Source organism: Oncorhynchus mykiss, chromosome 12 (assembly GCF_013265735.2).
Source record: "Oncorhynchus mykiss isolate Arlee chromosome 12, USDA_OmykA_1.1, whole genome shotgun sequence".
NCBI lineage: Eukaryota > Metazoa > Chordata > Actinopteri > Salmoniformes > Salmonidae > Oncorhynchus > Oncorhynchus mykiss.
In genome coordinates, this window is record NC_048576.1 from 83,703,208 (window position 1) to 83,724,572 (window position 21,365).

The 21,365-nt window shown below is 43.8% G+C and overlaps 1 protein-coding gene across 1 annotated transcript in view; it reads left to right on the forward strand.

Annotated features, from left to right (window-relative positions):
• Positions 1-20,883, forward strand: part of ppap2d (phosphatidic acid phosphatase type 2D) — a 34,359-nt gene extending 13,476 nt beyond the window's left edge. Inside the window, exons 2-6 of the mRNA XM_021625643.2 lie at positions 15,883-16,040; positions 16,333-16,619; positions 17,074-17,131; positions 18,675-18,851; positions 19,291-20,883. Coding sequence (XP_021481318.2) covers positions 15,883-16,040; positions 16,333-16,619; positions 17,074-17,131; positions 18,675-18,851; positions 19,291-19,392 — 782 coding nt within the window. The 3' untranslated portion in view covers positions 19,393-20,883. The remainder of the gene's footprint in view (positions 1-15,882; positions 16,041-16,332; positions 16,620-17,073; positions 17,132-18,674; positions 18,852-19,290) is intronic.
• Positions 20,884-21,365: the final 482 nt, after the last annotated feature.

Consider the following 21,365-nt stretch of genomic DNA (forward strand, 5'->3'; position numbering starts at 1 on the left):
CAAATCAATAGCAAAATTAGAGCATGGATTTTAACTGCCTCAACTAGGCTGGGTCAAATGTTTTTGAATAGCACTTAAAACTTCTTACGGATCATTGGGACGCTAGCGTGTCACCTTGACAACATCCGCTGAAATTGCAGCGCACGAAATTCAAATTACAAGAATCGTAATATTAAGAGTCCCAGCTACATAACAAATGGTCCTTTTGATCAATAAAGTCCTTCTTTATATCCCCCAAAAAGTCAGTTTCGTTGGCGCGCTTGACTTAGTAATCCATCGGTTTCCACGTTCAAAATGTATACAAATTAATCCCGTAAATTACCAATTAACGTCTTCCAAACATATCAAACAACGTTCCTAATCAATCCTCAGGTACCCTAATATGTAAATAAACGATAAAATGTAAGACGGAGAATACCGGAGACCATTATCGGAGATAAATAACGATCACCAGAACGTGCAACAAACGCTACAGCCAAAATGGGAGCCACTTACTAAAACTACAAATTCTAGCTAATTTTTCAAAAAACAAGCCTGAAAGTCTTTCTAAAGACTGTTGACATCTAGTGGAAGCCCTAGGAACTGCAATCTGGGAGGTATTCCTTTTATATTCCCATTGACAGCCATAGTAATCAGGGGTGAACTGAAAAAAATAGAATTCTGGATGGATTGTCCTCGGGTTTTCAAATGCCATATCAGTTCTGTTATACTCACAGACATTATTTTAACAGTTTTGGAAACTTTAGAGGGTTTTCTATCCAATACTACCATTTATATGCATACCCTAGCTTCTGGGCCTGAGTAACAGGCAGTTTACTTTGGGCACCTCATTCATCCAAACTTCCGAATACTGCCCCCTAGCCCGAATACGTTTTTAAGCTCTCCCTGAGAGACAGTGACCGGTGAACACCACAGAGACGATTACTGGTTGTGTGTGGGACTGAGTGTGTGTGTGTGTGTGGGACTGGGTGTGTGTGTGTGTGTGTCTGTGTGTAGGAGGGTAAGAAGACTTGAGGTAGCTCACCAGAGAGGATGGCCTGTATCTCCTGGAGTGATCAGAGAAAGGGTCCTTGTTATCTGGGATCCTTGGTACGTCCCTACCTCATTGAAGTTTACATGTAAAAGGGTTAGGGTTAGATTAAGGATAGGGGATAGGGTTTAGGGTAGGGATAGCATTAACCTCAGAGCGAGTTCAAAGGTCCACTTCTTTCATGCTTTTCTCCGCTCGCTTTCCCGCTCTTTCTTCTTCTTGCGTCAACTATTTTGGGATGGAAGGTGTCCAGAAGAGGGGATGACGCGTGGTGAAGTGTGCGTGTGCGTGCGTGTGTGTTTTCTTGGGCATACAATATGTTTGTGTAAGTGGGCTTGTGTTTCTGTTCAGCTGGCAGGGAAAGCTGTCGAGTGAGACAGTGAGAGGGCCAGCATGCTGCAGCATGCCACTGCGTCAGGAATATTTTAAGCAGTCCTCTCGCTCTGGGCCTGTGTGTGTAACCGTGCGTGTGAGTTTGTCTCTGTGTTTTTAGTGCTCTTGCATGGTCATGTTGAACAGTATGCGCTTGTGTGCATGTGCCTCTGTTTACAAATTCACTGATGCATTTTCACTCAATGTTTTTAGCCCTAATGGAATACATGATGAAGTCATTACATGGGAACATGGCAGTATTCTGACGTTGACAGATGCAGCTTCCAATAAAAGAAACCCAATCAAACGATTAGCTGAAGGAAAAAGTGATGCTGCTCTTTCCCCAGTTGCTATAGGACATTTCCATGTAAAAGGAGCCATGAGCACCAACATGTTAAGTTCATAGGAGCATGTCAAATCAAAACTAAGAGTCTATTTTTGAGAAATTAAGGCATATGTACATTTTTCAATTATTTTCCATCCTAAAAATGAGGAATAAGCAAAGACTTTGATTTGTGGTCAAACAGATGGAAAAAGGGTCTTAGACAACATCTAGCAGGAAAAGTCTGACAAGGTATTAGAAATGCATCCATATTGAAGTAAAGACCCCTGCCAACTAATATCAGCACTTACAGTGCCTTGCGAAAGTATTCGGCCCCCTTGAACTTTGCGAACTTTTGCCACATTTCAGGCTTCAAACATAAAGATATAAAACTGTATTTTTTTGTGAAGAATCAAAAACAAGTGAGACACCATCATGAAGTGGATGACATTTATTAGATATTTCAAACTTTTTTAACAAATCAAAAACTGAAAAATTGGGCGTGCAAAATTATTCAGCCCCTTTACTTTCAGTGCAGCAAACTCTCTCCAGAAGTTCAGTGAGGATCTCTGAATGATCCAATGTTGACCTAAATGACTAATGATGATAAATACAATCCACCTGTGTGTAATCAAGTCTCCGTATAAATGCACCTGCACTGTGATAGTCTCAGAGGTCCGTTAAAAGCGCAGAGAGCATCATGAAGAACAAGGAACACACCAGGCAGGTCCAAGATACTGTTGTGAAGAAGTTTAAAGCCGGATTTGGATACAAAAAGATTTCCCAAGCTTTAAACATCCCAAGGAGCACTGTGCAAGCGATAATATTGAAATGGAAGGAGTATCAGACCACTGCAAATCTACCAAGACCTGGCCGTCCCTCTAAACTTTCAGCTCATACAAGGAGAAGACTGATCAGAGATGCAGCCAAGAGGCCCATGATCACTCTGGATGAACTGCAGAGATCTACAGCTGAGGTGGGAGACTCTGTCCATAGGACAACAATCAGTTGTATATTGCACAAATCTGGCCTTTATGGAAGAGTGGCAAGAAGAAAGCCATTTCTTAAAGATATCCATAAAAAGTGTCGTTTAAAGTTTGCCATAAGCCACCTGGGAGACACACCAAACATGTGGAAGAAGGTGCTCTGGTCAGATGAAACCAAAATTGAACTTTTTGGCAACAATGGAAAATGTTATGTTTGGCGTAAAAGCAACACAGCTCATCACCCTGGACACACCATCCCCACTGTCAAACATGGTGGTGGCAGCATCATGGTTTGGGCCTGCTTTTCTTCAGCAGGGACAGGGAAGATGGTTAAAATTGATGGGAAGATGGATGGAGCCAAATACAGGACCATTCTGGAAGAAAACCTGATGGAGTCTGCAAAAGACCTGAGACTGGGACGGAGATTTGTCTTCCAACAAGACAATGATCCAAAACATAAAGCAAAATCTACAATGGAATGGTTCAAAAATAAACATATCCAGGTGTTAGAATGGCCAAGTCAATGTCCAGACCTGAATCCAATCGAGAATCTGTGGAAAGAACTGAAAACTGCTGTTCACAAATGCTCTCCATCCAACCTCACTGAGCTCGAGCTGTTTTGCAAGGAGGAATGGGAAAAAAATTCAGTCTCTCGATGTGCAAAACTGATAGAGACATACCCCAAGCGACTTACAGCTGTAATCGCAGCAAAAGGTGGCGCTACAAAGTATTAACTTAAGGGGGCTGAATAATTTTGCACGCCCAATTTTTCAGTTTTTGATTTGTTAAAAAAGTTTGAAATATCCAATAAATGTCGTTCCACTACATGATTGTGTCCCACTTGTTGTTGATTCTTCACAAAAAAATACAGTTTTATATCTTTATGTTTGAAGCCTGAATTGTGGCAAAAGGTCGCAAAGTTCAAGGGGGCCGAATACTTTCGCAAGGCACTGTATATTTAGTTTTGGAGAACTTATTTGCCTCCAGTAAGTTTAAGAAACAGTGCCTTGTGCCTTGTAATTCCGTTATAAAAAACACACATTATCTTTCAGATATTTTCACATTTTTCTCCCTCATGAGGACTGAGGATAATGCAAGTTCACAGAAGTAATAGTTAAAGGTAGACCTACCAGTTAGTTATAGTGTTTTTACTAATATCTAATACTAATACTAATATTACTAATATAAGTTTATTAATTATTAAGGGATTAAAACGCGTAATTCTGTTACCAAATTGGCAATTGAATTACTGGAAAATTTGTAATGCAATTACTGCAATTGAATTGACTACAATGGGAAATCATAGTAGTCACAAACCACAGATGGGTCACCTGCTACTGTCCTCCCTTCAGCTGACATGATGTTCAGTTCATAACAGTTTGTTTCCTCTTTCTGTCGTCTGGGGCCGCATAAGTGTTTTTTCGGTCCAAATAGTGTAAATAAAAAATCATTATTATCTGGTTGGAAAAACGCTTTCAGTGTAAAGTTAAATGACTAAAGCCACATATAAAGTAAGTAGAAAAGACAATGGACCTATATATTTTAAAATACCGTAAAATGTATTAGAGTGAGGCTTCTATTTGAGTCAGGTGTCTATATCTGTAATTGCACACAGCTTTTGCTAATTTGCATAGTTAATTGTTTAATTCCAGTATTTACTTCCAGAATTGTAATAATTTTTAAAATTTCCTTCACAAATGTGTTATAATTTACACACTGTCACATTTCTTTTATCATAGTATGCCCCTCTCTCTCTCTCTCAAAAAAACAACCTTTTCCTTGACAATAATTATTCTCCTTTGACTGCATTTTCGCCATTTAAAAAAAAAAAATTATATATATTTTTAAAATTATTATTTTTTTTGGGGGGGGGGGGTTCTGTACTGTCAAAGTTGTTGACTGTTTTTGTGCTTGCCAGTTAGCTAGCAGTTCTCAGCTGTTAGCAGAAAATGGCTAGAAGGTTCTTAATGGCGATTTAAAGAAAGACAGTTGCCATAATTTTTTTGAGTCATTACTGAATTATTTAATGTAACAAATCAAACATTAAACTGCTTAAAATATTATGGTAATTCATGGTAACCTCCGTAAACACTTCATTTACACCCACCGTTTCTTTGAGACTGGAATTTATTTGCTGAAATGTGTGCTGCTGCCCGGCTATTAAAAGGGACGGGTGGCTATTTGAGACTGCTTTTAATTGAAGTTTTACGGTACTGTAATCTTTGAGAACTAACAATCACCAAAATGAAAGGTAGACAGTCATGGAGAATAGAAAATTCCCAAAACATTAATATATCAGTATTGATTTTGCTATTATATTTAAGCAAAATAACATGGAATTAGCTATGGCAAAATGCATAGAATTGCAGGAGATTGCATTTAAAATTACAAACAATTCTCTACACTGCCTAAATAGGAGCCTCTAAATAAAATTCAGAAATTCAGCCTCATCGATGGGTTGGTTACGCCCATTGGCCTGAAACAGCCCCCGGCTGGGAGAGGCAGGGTGGGGAGCGGGAGCAGCAGATCCACTGTAGGGGTCAGAAGTCAGCTTGGGGTATCTCCCACACCCAAATTGCTACAAATTCTCCCTATTCTCCCTTTGTTGAAGTGAGTTTTTCCATATAATCGGTGTTAAGAATGAAGGGTAAAGCCTTGTGTCGGTTTGCCATCTCTGGTTCCCCCTCAACCATCCTTTCCCTGTCTGTCAAAACAAATGAGTCCTCCTTCTACCCCCTGCTCCTCCATGTTGGCTTTCAGACAGCCCCCCTCCTGGTGCCTTCCCAGCATGGCCCCCTATCTACCCCATCATCCTATCCTCCTGACACATCTTACCTGCCGGATCCCCCTTTAGCCACCTCAGCCCCAACCCTCTTCTGTCTGGCTGTCTGAATCTCTTCCAACCACAGGCAAACCACTAAACCAAACAGTCTGACAGCACAGTCTTCACTGCACTTATCATATACCACAGACAAGCAGACAGAGCACTCCCCCCACCCTTACTGTCACACTGCAGACAGACAGCCGCCTCTCCAGCCACCCAGCCTGAACTACACACAACCTTACCTTCACGCCACGCCACAGACCACCAAACCCCTTTACATACATACCACCGAGACCCTCGCCACACACTCTTAGCTCCAGAGCACAGCTGCAGTGCTGCAGGAACAAGTCAGTGGAGTGGGGTTAGAACAGAGAGGCTAGGGGGAAGCGTGTCTGGACCTGACGACAGCTACAGTAACAGTTACACAGCCTGGAAACTAGAGACAGCACTACCGATAGTGGGTGGGAGGGAGGGGGGTTCAGAGGCTTGGAAATTGGAAGTAGGCTTTCATCTCTTCCTCCTGATTTGTTTTTTGAGTTAGCTCTGTTGTTTCGTGGGACAGATAGACTGTGTATCGAGTGATTATGTTGGTGATTATGTGTGCAGTAAATAACATTCTGGTTGTGTGTGTATGTGAGTCCAGCTGCAGCAGATGCTGCTGATATCAGATAGCCTGTGAGATGCCGTTGGGCTGTTTTTGTTTCCCAGGCTTTGTCCCTTGATGATCAGTCTTTTTGTGTAGGCATCATGGCAGACAAAACAGTGAACAGTGCACCCAGTTAGAACAATCCAGACAATTTAGGAGAGGGGACAGCAACGCCCCCCCCCCCCCCTATCCTGTACCACCTGAATTAGCCCAACAAGTAAAAGCTGGGAGAAAGGACACCGTAGTGCTCATCCACACACATATTCGAACAGGGCGGACACACACACACACACACACACACACACACACACACACACACACACACACACACACACACACAGTTGCTCTAATCAGGAGGATGGTGGTTTACTAGTCATAATCACAGCCCAGGTGCCAATGACTTCATCTCCTGTCTGAGGCTTACCAGGCTCACCCCTGTATAGTGGGTGTGTGTCCATGTGTGTGTCCATGTGTGTGTCCATGTGTGTGTCCGTGTGTGTGTCCGTGTGTGTGTCCGTGTGTGTGTCTATGTGTGTGTCCGTGTGTGTGTGTGTTGCACACCCAACTACTATTTTATACAAAGACTCTTTGTCCTTAAATGTCAGGTGAAACACAAAAGACGTCTGGTCCTGCTCTGTGACTCTCACTGACTCAACACAGATAGAGATCACATACACACTATGTTGTGGCCAGGACACATTGTCTAAGAACAGTCTTCAGGGAATAGAAGTCCAGCTCTGTATAGTAGACACATCTACCAGTTACAATGGTATTATTAGGGATTACAGCAGGGTTTACTAAAGTTAGAGTAACAGCACCTCTCTATGTGATGATTCACTACACCAGTTACAATGCTATTATTAGGGATTACAGCAGGGTTTACTAAAGTTAGAGTAACAGCACCTCTATGTGATGATTCACTACACCAGTTATAATGGTATTATTAGGTATTACAGCAGGGTTTACTAAAGTTAGAGTAACAGCACCTCTATGTGATGATTCACTACACCAGTTACAATGGTATTATTAGGGATTACAGCAGGGTTTACTAAAGTTAGAGTAACAGCACCTCTATGTAATGATTCACTACACCAGTTACAATGCTATTATTAGGGATTACAGCAGGGTTTACTAAAGTTAGAGTAACAGCACCTCTCTATGTGATGATTCACTACACCAGTTACAATGGTATTATTAGGGATTACAGCAGGGTTTACTAAAGTTAGAGTAACAGCACCTCTATGTAATGATTCACTACACCAGTTACAATGCTATTATTAGGGATTACAGCAGGGTTTTACTAAAGTTAGAGTAACAGCACCTCTATGTGATGATTCACTACACCAGTTACAATGGTATTATTAGGGATTACAGCAGGGTTTACTAAAGTTAGAGTAACAGCACCTCTCTATGTGACGATTCACTACACCAGTTACAATGCTATTATTAGGGATTACAGCAGGGTTTACTAAAGTTAGAGTAACAGCACCTCTATGTAATGATTCACTACACCAGTTACAATGGTATTATTAGGGATTACAGCAGGGTTTACTAAAGTTAGAGTAACAGCACCTCTATGTAATGATTCACTACACCAGTTACAATGGTATTATTAGGGATTACAGCAGGGTTTACTAAAGTTAGAGTAACAGCACCTCTATGTGATGATTCACTACACCAGTTACAATGGTATTATTAGGGATTACAGCAGGGTTTACTAAAGTTAGAGTAACAGCACCTCTATGTAATGATTCACTACACCAGTTACAATGGTATTATTAGGGATTACAGCAGGGTTTACTAAAGTTAGAGTAACAGCACCTCTATGTGATGATTCACTACACCAGTTACAATGGTATTATTAGGGATTACAGCAGGGTTTACTAAAGTTAGAGTAACAGCACCTCTATGTGATGATTCACTACACCAGTTACAATGGTATTATTAGGGATTACAGCAGGGTTTACTAAAGTTAGAGTAACAGCACCTCTATGTAATGATTCACTACAGCAGTTACAATGGTATTATTAGGGATTACAGCAGGGTTTACTAAAGTTAGAGTAACAGCACCTCTATGTAATGATTCACTACACCAGTTACAATGGTATTATTAGGGATTACAGCAGGGTTTACTAAAGTTAGAGTAACAGCACCTCTATGTAATGATTCACTACACCAGTTACAATGGTATTATTAGGGATTACAGCAGGGTTTACTCAAGTTAGAGTAACAGCACCTCTATGTGATGATTCACTACACCAGTTACAATGCTATTATTAGGGATTACAGCAGGGTTTACTAAAGTTAGAGTAACAGCACCTCTCTATGTGATGATTCACTACACCAGTTACAATGGTATTATTAGGGATTACAGCAGGGTTTACTAAAGTTAGAGTAACAGCACCTCTATGTAATGATTCACTACACCAGTTACAATGCTATTATTAGGGATTACAGCAGGGTTTACTAAAGTTAGAGTAACAGCACCTCTATGTAATGATTCACTACACCAGTTACAATGGTATTATTAGGGATTACAGCAGGGTTTACTAAAGTTAGAGTAACAGCACCTCTCTATGTGATGATTCACTACACCAGTTACAATGCTATTATTAGGGATTACAGCAGGGTTTACTAAAGTTAGAGTAACAGCACCTCTATGTGATGATTCACTACACCAGTTACAATGGTATTATTAGGGATTACAGCAGGGTTTACTAAAGTTAGAGTAACAGCACCTCTCTATGTGATGATTCACTACACCAGTTACAATGGTATTATTAGGGATTACAGCAGGGTTTACTAAAGTTAGAGTAACAGCACCTCTATGTAATGATTCACTACACCAGTTACAATGGTATTATTAGGGATTACAGCAGGGTTTACTAAAGTTAGAGTAACAGCACCTCTATGTGATGATTCACTACACCAGTTACAATGCTATTATTAGGGATTACAGCAGGGTTTACTAAAGTTAGAGTAACAGCACCTCTCTATGTGACGATTCACTACATCAGTAGCAGTAGATTGACTTCTGGATAAACAAGCAGCTTAGACCTGAGGTTGAGGACCAGAGGCCCTGGCACTGGCCCCAGAGGCCTGCCTGGCTGAAGAGAGACGGACCACCCCTGGAGGGTAGTAGGGGAGCGTTCTCCTCTCTTCCCCAGTGACTGTCCCCTCCCCTGCCCAGAACAGCAGGCCAAGTGGGTGGTTGGTTGGGGTCACCCCTCAAGAGATCTAGTGGTCACTGGTCACTCAGCACCCATGGTATACTATATAGTGACTGTCACCTAAAATGTTGGTTGATGCCCTGTTGAGTAGTAGGCTATGTTACAGTCTAGTATTGATATTCATGTGTTAATAATATACTAGTACTGTTTGGTGAAGCTGTTAGTTTGGGTCTGTCTGTTTGTTCAGTGCCTGTCTATGGGTTGTTTAGTTTGCTGTGGTTTCTTTGGCTCCAGGGTGGTTTATTTGGTTAGCTATGGTTGGTTGAGGTTTTTGTGGGTAATTTGGGTTTTTATGTGGCTTGTTTGGTTGCGTGTTAGTCCATGTGGTGTTTTGTGGGTTGTTTGTGTGTGCAAGTGGGGTTTGTGTGTGTGTGTTCTGGGGGTATTCTGCTGGACGAGGCGAGGTTCTGTTTACAGAGCAGGTCCCAACAGAGCCCAGTTCTCTGACCCTCACATTCCAGAACCACCGCTAATCGTCTCCGTCTGTGAAACACTTCACCACATCTCTCAATTCTCAATCTCTCTCTCCCTCTCTAGAGCCCCCCAACCCTTTATCCATCCCCCTCTCTCCCTCTCTAGAGCCCCCCAACCCTTTATCCATCCCCCTCTCTCCCTTTCTCTGTTTGTCAATTTTCCGTACCCCCTCTAATCATGTTTTCCTAGTCTTTTGAGTTTGACACTGTTTTATTGACTGGTACACATTATGAGCAATATGCCTTCAAAGCATCTGCATAAATAACACACATAATAACTAACACGTAACATCTGCCCCCTCCTCCACCCTCCTGCTCTCTGCTCTCTCTCTCTCTCTGTCTTTATTCTCTTTCTCCATGGCTGTTCTGTTTTTTCTCTGTGTTGTTGTTCTCTTCTCACAGTGAGCTCATTCTGGGCTGTGGTCATAGAAGTGTAAATTAGAACCAGAAGAGTTTCTGAAGAGTGAGGCACATATCCCCTCTCCTCCCATTCCCTCGCCCTCTCTCTCTTCCTGTTTCTCCTCCCTCTCTCGGTCTCTCCCTTTGACTATTTGAAAGCATTCCCACTTTGAGAACTCCGTCCAACAGCACATTTGGCCCGTGTGTGTGTGGGTCTATGTTAGTGTTTCTCTCTCTCCCTCCCTCCCTCTCTCTCTGCTCCACTCTGCTCTGCTGCTGTGTCCTCTGAGGCTGCTCTTGGCCAGGTGCAGCGGTTTGCTCACAGCTGCCTGACAGATGAGGTGAGGGGCTCTGGAGTGTCTTTTGCATCTTCTTGTGAAAGCGTTTAGAGCCGGTGTAAACCCCAGTGTAAAGACTGGAACTTTACTGGGACTGGCTGAGACCTCTCAGACCTCTGAGGTTGTATAGGCTAGGCGCAGGCTCGGTTGACAGTGTGTGTTCTGCTGCAGAACATATCACATATGTGTTCTGTGTGTTCTCCATGGTTTCACAGGGGTGTGTGTTTGGGAAGTTTGTATAAGATGTGTTTTGTGGATTGAGGTTGGTATGTGGCAAACTGGCGGCCTCTTTTTTGTGTGGACTGTGTTGTTTGAGAGTAGCATTTTGAGGAGCTCTGTAAGCGAGCGTTGGTGGGTCCCGGCCATGTGAGCCCAGGCTGTCAAATCAAGTCAAAAGTTATTGGTCACATACGCGCGTTTAGCAGATGTTATTGGTCACATACACGTGTTTAGCAGATGTTATTGGTCACATACACGTGTTTAGCAGATGTTATTGGTCACATACACGTGTTTAGCAGATGTTATTGGTCACATACACGTGTTTAGCAGATGTTATTGGTCACATACACGTGTTTAGCAGATGTTATTGGTCACATACACGTGTTTAGCAGATGTTATTGCGGGTGTAGTGAAATGCTTGTGTTTCTAGCTCCGACAGTGCAGTAATATCTAACAAGTAATATCTAACGATTTCAATACACACACATCTATGTAAAGGAATGGAATTAAGAATATATAAATATATGGGCGAGCAATGTCAGAGCGGCATATACTAAGATACAGTACAATAGAATGCAGTATATATCAATGAGATGAGTAATGGAACATATATAAACATTATTAAAGTGACTAGTGTTCCATTTATTAAAGTGGTCGATGATTTCAAGTCTATGTATATAGGCAGCAGCTCTAATGTGCTGCTTATGGACTTTAACACACAAATGTGGAAATGACAACGCACACATATTTACAGAGAGGTCAATACATCATTGACAGGGTCGTGGTCATAGTTTGCCTGCTGAGTGGTTGATGGCTCCCATTACTGTGAGAAACACACTAGAGGATCCAGCACTAACGCCTCAACCAGCCAGCCCCACACTTTTATTATGGCAGGAATGGAGACGCTGTCCATTAGCAGACCGACAAACCACAATAACATTGATTATAACCGTAACTCTGGCCCAGATACAGAGAGAGAGAGAGAGAGATAATTGTGGTAAAGAAGTAGCCACCATGTCATGTGTTTTCAGAGTAAAGCTATAAAACCTATACAGGGTTTCAGCCCCTGACCTTGTCAGTGTGTGCTTGAGTCAAGAGAACCACATCTCTCTTCAGGGCCGTTCCATATGATTTCAATCCCTTTCTGACTGCACCTCTTTTGGTTTGAATGAAACCTTTCATACATGTTTGTCCATGTTGGAAGTGGTCAGAAAGGGACTTTTAAAAAGGTTTTTAAAAAACATTCAGGAGATGGAGGTTCTTAAAGTTGACCCATTTTTCATACCCCACACTACCATGAGACATTCATGTGTGCCTGTGTAAGTACCATTGGTGGGTTGGTTGGCCCTGCCAGACTGTCACATTGCCACAAGGCAGCTGCTGCAGCTGCTGCACACTAATATTAACATCTGGGTCAAAGGTGACATCCTGTCACAGTGTGGGTCAATGGGCCATTTGATCAGACCACCTTGTTTGGGCACAGTCATTTGGTTAATTCTGGATCTTAACAGGTGTGATGGGTTCATTCTACAGCCAATGTTAAGATGAGCTTAGTCAGAGAGGAAGAGGTGAAGCGAGAGACATAACTGGGCCCAAAATGTGTCTTCTGCAGCAGGTGGCTTTTTGAAATGGCCCTTTAAATTAAATTAAAACCAAAAATCAAATTTTTGTTTTCAGACATTTTTACCACATAGACCATTTTGACCTTGTGGCTGTGGTAACTAGTGGAAACCATTGTGCCTGATGTTCACATGCATATCTGGCCTCTCATTAGCTAGAATGGTCCCACCTGATCTTGCCCCCATCTCGACTGTTTTCCATCTTTTAAGAAACATTGTTAGAGCGGCCACTGGAGTATCTAGCCAAGTATTTGTATTTATTTATTTAACTAGGCAAGTCAGTTAAGAACACACTCTTATTTATGATGGCCTACCCCGGCCAAACCCTAACCCGGACGATGCCGGGCCAATTGTGTGCCGCCTTATGGGACCCCCAATCATGGCCAATTGTGATACAGCCTGGAATCAAACCGGGGTCTGTAGTGATGCCTCTAGCACTGCGATGCAGTGCCTTAGATCGCTGCGCCACTATGGTTTAGGGCATATCTCACTCTTGAGTGTCTTCACTCTATTTCCCAGATCAGGCGTAAATACACACCTAGATCGATAAGAGGATTAAGGTTAGAGAGAGATTCTGATTGAAATGGGTTTGGGACCAGCAACCCTCATCCTGCTGTACAGGGTGTTCACCAGGGGGCATGTCTGGGGAACTGAATACCACAGTGATGAAGCGTGCTGATTTCTACAGGACTAACCCAAAGGAGGGGGTTCATGTTCCAAATGTTTTTGTGTTGTGAATGATCTAGGGTACCTCACGCTTTTGGAGTTTTCTCATGACCCAGAACCACCAAGTAAACAAAATCAGGGTTTGTACCCAGGCCAACCCTTATCATCTGTGACCCACAGTCTATTCAGTAAACACATTTCTTAGACGATTCCCCTCCTCCAGGGTATTTAACCTGATTAGACCACAATAATCATGTCTCTATTAGATTCACCTGACTGACTGGAACACGGCCCCCGTCAGTTCAGTTCACGGCCCCCGTCGGGTCAGTTCATCATAGGAAGCTGGAAGACCTTCAAAGACACTTAAAGGGATAGTTTGGCAATGAGGCTCGTTATCTACTTACCCAGAGTGGAAGGAACTTGTGGATTCTATTTGTATGTATCTGCGTCCAGTATGAAGGAATTTAGAGGTAGTGTCACAAGCTGCTAACGCTAGTTAATTAACAACTTCCTTCAAACTGCATGCAGATACACACAAACTATATCCACAAGTTCATCTGTCTCTGGGAAAGTAGATAAAGGACCTCATTGCCAAAATCCTTGTCTACCCCTTTAAGTACCTAAGTAAGGCCTCCTAATGCATATACAACATCTTTACCTTCATCTCTGTCTTTGTACTGAGTCATGGTACTGGGTCCTTACCAACTCCAGCCAGCCACTCTCTCTCACTTCTCTGGGAGAGATCTGGCTTTTCTACGGTGGTCTGGAGTTAGGCCCTTGCGTGATGTCAGAGGCTCTGTAGAGGGCTGCAGCTTGGAGTCGCACGCCATGGTGTGTTTATGTGTGTGCCGTGTGTGTATATCATGCACGTGTTTGTACAAAGTAGATCAGGCAGAGATCAGGGTCAGGTGAGATGTTGCACTATCTCTCTTCTCTCGCTCTCTCCTCTCCGTCTATCTCTCCTCTCTCTCTGCTGTCGTCAGAGCCTCTGCTATCTGCCTGCAACGTGTTTCCCTCTCCTCTCCTCTCCTCTCCTCTCCTCTCCTCTCCTCTCCTCTCCTCTCCTCTCCTCTCCTCTCCTCTCCTCTCCTCTCCTCTCCTCCCTCCCTCCCTCCCTCTGTCTTTCTGGCCCTCCCATGCCTTCTCTTAACCAGAGGATATGTCGTTATCTGTGTTTGGTCTTTCTCTCTGACAAACACATACTTCCAGTATTAGCAAAGGTCACAAGCAGACATTTGCTGTATACTACAGTAACTGTACCCTGCTTATAAGCCAATGACGCTACACTACTTCCTCATTTTCATTCCTAAATTGTATTGGTCCTTAGGTACATTGATATGTGTGTAGGTTCTTAACTGTATGTCTTGGGGTGAAAGGGTGACTGTATGGATCTGTTTTGGTAGTATTTATGATTGACTGACTGGTACTGTGAGTGAGATATATCTGTAGAGTATTCATGGTTATATAGTGCAGGTAGACTGAAACCTGTTGAACTCTGGTAGACTCACAGAAAGTCACACTGAAGGTCAGTGTGCCATGTCCTTCTCCCGTCTGCTACTGTTGATCTACAGTCTCTAATGGCCTGTGTTGTCCTCTCCTCCTGTCACGTAGTCTCTCTGAGATTTCCTGGCAGCAGCAGTGTTTGCCTGGGCCCGCTCCAGTTCCAGGCTCTATGATGAGGGAGAGGTTAATCATTAGTCCCATGCTCTCCCTGCTCCATGGTGGAGAGGGCTATGGGGGCATGGGATAGGGGACTACATGATGGGCTAGAGGGGCTGTGGGGAGCAGAGAGAGGAACTAGAAGGGTAGTTTGGAAGTTCAGAGTGAGTGTAGTGGTGTTTGATTTAATTTCAGATATAGCCTTGGATTTGATTTCATCCTCCCTGCTGTGTGACTGGTGCCAGTATCATAACGAGGTTGCACAATCTTTACCCAATGAACTTTCACCAGCAGCAGGGCAGGTTGCAGCGAGGTTTGTTTGCTTAAGAAAGACAGACCTTGACCACCCTTTACGCCTTCCTTACACAGAAACTTTTAATTGGTTAGCCAACCAGGAAATAAAAATAAGAAGGTAATGTGTTACTACATTGATTTAATAAATATTCTGCCAATACAGTGGTAGTTAATGTTTAATGTTGTACGCTCCTTGTGCGTCTCTGTGCCACACTACACTATTTCTATTCCCTTATTATTGGACACAAAAGACTACTCTATTCCCTTTCTATTGGATGTCTCTGCCGTCACGTTATAGTCTATACTGTAGCCTGGCTATTAGTTTACTGTAAAACCCTTTGGCTTTCACCACTTTGTCATTTTCTGTGTAATAGACTCTCTCTGTCTCCTCTCCTCCTGAATAATCCTTCATTCTGCACTGTCATCTCTGTCTCTCTCTCGTCTCCCCCTCCTCCAGCCTCTCTGGTGGAGCTCCAGTATGTAAGGAATGCCAGATACTTTGGGAGATCTTGAATCCAGTCAGTGGATGACTGACAGGCCTAAGACCCGCCCCCTCCCCAGATTGCACCCAGGCCTATATCCTGTCTCCTAAACCCTTCTCATATAAAACAGGATCAAGGATCAATGACACCTTTTTGTCTTGGCTCGCTGTGTGATGCATCACTCTTACTCTTTTCTCTCTCACACGCACGCACGCACGCACGCACACACACACACACACACTCCTAATATTGTCTTCCTATTCTGTCTCTTCATCTCCCTCATACCTGTGTCTAAACCCCCCTCTCTCTCTCTGTCTCTCCAGCCTCCATCCCGTTCTTTGCGTGTGAGTTGAAGGCGGTGACTCCGTACCGGAGGGGTTTCTTCTGTGGGGACCAGAGCATCACCTACCCCTACCTGGAGAGAGAGGCCATCCCTGACGCACTGCTCATCGCTGGGGGCATCGTCATCACTGGCCTCACGGTGAGACACACAACACAACACACCACTTACACACTGTAGGATCTTACTGAGTATATACACATGACATACTATCTTACACATTCACTGTAAGCAGACAAGAGGTCCACCTGGAAGTAGATGTATTTATGAGCCATTCAATACTTAGCCTTTATTTAGTCAGGTCATTGAAAAAACCTTCTCTTTTACAATACGCTGTGAAAGTGTAGCGTCGTTTCACTACCGGTATCTAGCGCAGCTTTTTTATGAAGAGGACTGATTCTAACTCTTGTTCCTCCTCTTCTTCCCTGGCCAGATTGCGCTGGGCGAGTGTTACCGGGTCCGATTTCGTGAGGTGCAATCACGGGCCTTCGTGCACAACCTCTACGTGTCCTGCCTCTATAAGGAGCTGGGAAGCTTCCTGTTCGGCTGCTGCGTGGGCCAATCATTGACCAACATGGCCAAGCTGAGTGTGGGGCGCCTGCGACCTAACTTTCTGTCGGTGTGCAACGTGACATACGCCTCGCTCAACTGCGTCCCCGGCTCCTACGTGGCCCAGGTCACCTGCAGGCAGCCCAAACACAAGATGGTGGAGGAGGCCAGGTCAGTTCCGAGAGAGACGCCTTCCCTATTCACACTATAGGGCCAGGCCTGGCCAAACTGAGCTGGCCTGGTTAAACACACACCATAGTTGCTGGAACTGTGCAGGAAAGCACAAGGTGAAAATAAATATCAGAACTAGCACAGTGCAGTTGTGGTTGGTCCTGTAATGTGAATCAAGCTTCAGTGTATCAGAGTTGGGCTCAATTCTAGCTCAATTCCTGTCAGTTGGATTGGATATGAGATTTTTCCATTGTTATGCAATCCTGAAAAGTCATGCACTGACTGGAATTGAGATGGAATAGACCCAAACGCCGCTAGTCTAGTCAAAGTGAAAGTCTGTTTTTGTGAGAAAATATTGCTATGAATGTTTATTACCATAGATATAGATGGAGCAATATTGACACTAGATAACTGGGTTAATGAATGACATCCCTGTTATCCCTTTATCTTTCAGGAAGTCCTTTTTCTCTGGCCATTCCTCCTTTGCCATGTACACCATGCTCTACCTGGCGGTAAGTGTCACTGGCAATTGGAGAGACACACACACACACACACACACACACACTTGCACGTGCCTGTGGCGACAAAGAACAGTACACCTGCCAAGTAACGTTTATACACTTGAAGTCACCTGCTTTAGCTGGGATTACTACAGATTAGTTGAAGGAAGGAAAGAATGATCTTTGACAGTTTTAACTTTCACTGTAATTATGAAAGAAAATATTGGACACTTTGTCCCTGTAGAGATGGAGTGCACACTCACTCACACACATACTCACAAACACTCAGACATTCAAACACACTCACAAACACACGTTGCAAACTCTGAGAAAGGCAACTTTTCAAAAGCCGTCCTGCCTGAAATGACAAGGGAGAGGGAGGAAGTTTTCCACAGGGAACATGAATAGAGGGAGAGATGTAGAGCAGACAGAGCACTCCTTGTTTGGGGGGGGGGGGGGGGGGAGAGGCTGCTGAGAGATCCACAGGCTTCTTTCAACAAGAGAACCCCACTCCCCTCCTCTCTCTCTCTACTGGACCATTGGTGAGGAACACATTGTGGGGTGAGAAATGACAGAGGAAGACAAAAGCCCATCATGGCTCAAGCATTTGTTCCCATAATGTATTCCTTCACATTCTAAATGGAATTCCTCCACTTCATTAAGTCTCCAATGGCCCGGAATATGACTGGAATAATCGCAAAACTATTTACGGGAAATATATATGAAACTCATTCAATTTCAATCTGATAAAAGGAGAGGATACACCATTCAAAAACATTGTTAATAGATTTCTCGGGTCCTCCCCTCCCTCCTCACCCCCACTTAGGGACAGAGAGAAAGAGGGAGAGAAAGAGAGTGAGGCATTGAGAGCAGTTGAGTGTCCTGAGAAAAACAAGGGGCCTCATTCTTCATTCTGTCTCCTCTTCTCCCTCTCTTCTCCCTCTATCTTCCCTCCATCCCGTCTGTGGCTTCCTGGCGTATAGCTAGTACTACTACTGCAGACTGACTGTGTCCTTTAGAATCCATGGGACCTGCAGCGACATGCAACCAGGGCCCTGGGCCAGCTGCTGGTTGGAGGGCAAGAAGACTGACACCTGCTTCCAGCTCCCCTCCCCTCCGGAGGAATACGTTGCACATGTTCCAGTGACAGGCCCAGGCCTGGCAGCAGTCACCTCAGAAACAGCACCATGCATCTCTACAGTTAACCCCTGACCCCTCAGTCAGTCTCTGTCTGGTCCCTGACTGACATACACTCCTCCTCTATTGTAGTAATGATGGGGCTTGGAGGGCAAGATGAGATGGAGGAGAGGTTTATTAGGGTGCTGAGCCCAGTGTGGATGGACTAATGCCAGGTCCTCTTCCTCACCCTCTAGACGTGTGTGTTAACTGTGTTTAATGTACCATGTGACCAGATCACTGTGGAAAGAACCAACTACACTGCAGTTTATGCACACACACAGACACATGCAAAAATGCATGAGTGCCTGCACACACACACACACACACTTCTCATATTTGAAGGCTCTGATCATGTGACGCTGCTCTCCTTCTCCAGTTCTACCTGCAGGCGCGGTTGTCATGGCGAGGGGCTCGTCTGCTGCGCCCGCTGCTGCAGTTCCTGCTGGTGATGATAGCCGTGTACACCGGGCTGAGCCGCATCTCTGACTACCGCCACCACCCCACCGACGTGATCACCGGCTTCATCCAGGGAGGCCTCACCGCCTACTGGGTGGTAAGTGTCTGTCTCTCCCCTCCCTCTGGCTCTATGGAGCTGTGGGATTGGGAACAAATGTGTTGATGTATGATCTCCTATGTCAGTCAGGCTTACAGGATGAAATAATGTCAACCATGCCTGCCTAAACAATAACAGGGCTTCATGTCCTATCCATCTGCCTGTACAATCTGTATTTGTCTCATTCAGTCCCTATAGGGTGGGATCTCATCTGGGTCAGGCTGAGCAGTATAACCAGTCTCTCTGGCGGTTGGGATATCTGTCTTATGTTTGACGGATTCTCTTGGTTGCCTTTGTGTGTTTGACGGACAGTGTTCCATCTCTATGTATCTGTGTTTGACGGACAGTGTTCCATCTCTATGTATCTGTGTTTGACGGACAGTGTTCCATCTCTATGTATCTGTGTTTGACAGACAGTGTTTTATCTGTGTCTCTCCAGGCCTTCTATATTTCCTCCATGTTTAAGAACAACCGTCCAGACCTGCCTCCCACCAGCATGTCTCTGGAGAGCCCCCTGTCTAGCCAACAGACCGTCTGCTAGCACCACCTGCCCCAACACACCCCTCCTCACTTACCTGGACGGATGGGAGAAAAGACAGAAAGAGAGAGAGAGGGAGAGACAGTCAGATAGCAGAGGTGAGCAGCACAGGGAGGGAGACAAGGTGTGTGAAAAGGAAGGGGGATGAGATAAGAGGTAGAGCAGGTAAAGAGTGTTCTAGCAAGTACACACATGTTCTGATGAATACGTCAAGACACGCACGCACACGTAGTGTCACCCCTCTCTCTCACTAACACACACACACACACACACCAAATCACTGTAGAGTACAACCCGTCCACATGGAGATATGCATAGTAATTTTACAGATATTTTGTATATGAAAAACGACAAATGTTTCTATTTTTCAAATGAGAGTCGTAGATGAAGCTGCTAATGATAATGATTTTTTTCCTGTTCTAAGTAGAAAATGTTTTATATGTGATGGTGGTTAGTGGGCAGTGCATTAGGTTAGCTCTCACAAACACACGGTCAGTCAGTGTCTCTAAATCATCTTCATTGGTCATTTGACCAGCCTGGATGATGACATCATCAGCTGGACTCCACTTCTTCAGCTTGACGTCCCCTGACTCTAATTCTGCGGATGTCTCATTGACGTCCCCTGACTCTAATTCTGTGGATGTCTCATTGACGCCCCCTGACTCTAATTCTGTGGATGCCTCTCCATCCTTCACCCTCTAACTACACAGCAACTAATAGAGGATGTCATGGACAAAGACAAAAGAGAACACTTTGTATTAAACCAAGTATCTTAACTTCAGTTACCCAGGAGTGATAGGGTGGAAATCTGCTTTGCCCAGGTTACGTCCCCTCCCCTTCACTCCCACGCTTTTCCATGTCTGTACTCTGTACTAACCACTTATTACTCTGTCTCAGAGGCGGAGCTATGACTGAACCCTGTAACCTTTGACCTATTACCCTGACCTCTGAGCTGCACCTTGAGTTATGCCACTCTCACAGGGGAGCCAAAATGGCTGCCTCGTGTTGCCTATGGCAGAGGTCCCCTGTATATTCCTATTAATAGCACTTGAACTACATAATGGAACCTACTCTGATAGTATAATTGATATTATATATATTTTATCTCAAGTTTGAATAATCAGTGTTTTATTTCTCTTAATATGTCACTCTCATACGGTATATGTTTTAGTTTTTTTCCAAATGATAATTATTCAAATTGAATGTAAATAGATATGTCTTTTTTATAAACCACACAGAATTTCAAAAGTATTATTAGTGCCATTTTTGGACAGTTTTTTTTCACGTTTATGTGTTATGTGTCTGTGTTGTTGATCAGGTACGCAGAGTTGTTGTTATTGTCATAGCGACTAGACTGAGCCAGAGCTATTATCAGAAAGCTATTTCGTGTTTCCAGTTTTGTGTTTTTTGTTTTCTCTGTGAATGCCAGAATGGCTGAACATAACCACTGTACTCAAAAAACCAAACCAATAAAATGAATGTTGAATCTTTTGACCTCCTATTGTCCACTGATATTCCTTAATGTCTCACACACTTTTTTTCTTTCTGCACAGAAACAATGTTTGTCGTCTGACTGTTTATATGCTCAACAGAGTAAAGAATCAGTTGTTCGTCACACACACATGACCAGTAAGTAAGTTCAAGCTTAGTTCAGGAGAAGTTAGAGGGGAAACCGAGAGCAACAAAAAATATTGAATCCTAAAGTCACAAGTGACTTCACCTCTAGTTTCTGACTGGGAAAGAACCCACCTACTTTCTCCCTCCACCACCCCGCTCTCCTTTCTCCCTCCCTTCTCTACCTCCCTCTCTCTTTCAATCCCTTTGGAGTGCAGCAGAGCGCGCTGGGCTTTTTGGGGATCATGCTGCCATGGCGATGCCTGGCTAGATAGTGGGCTGGGGAGGTGGAGGCCTTTTTATTTATTCTCTTTCTTTTCCAATCCACTTCCTGGCTGAGTGAGGAGAATAAAAGGCAGCTG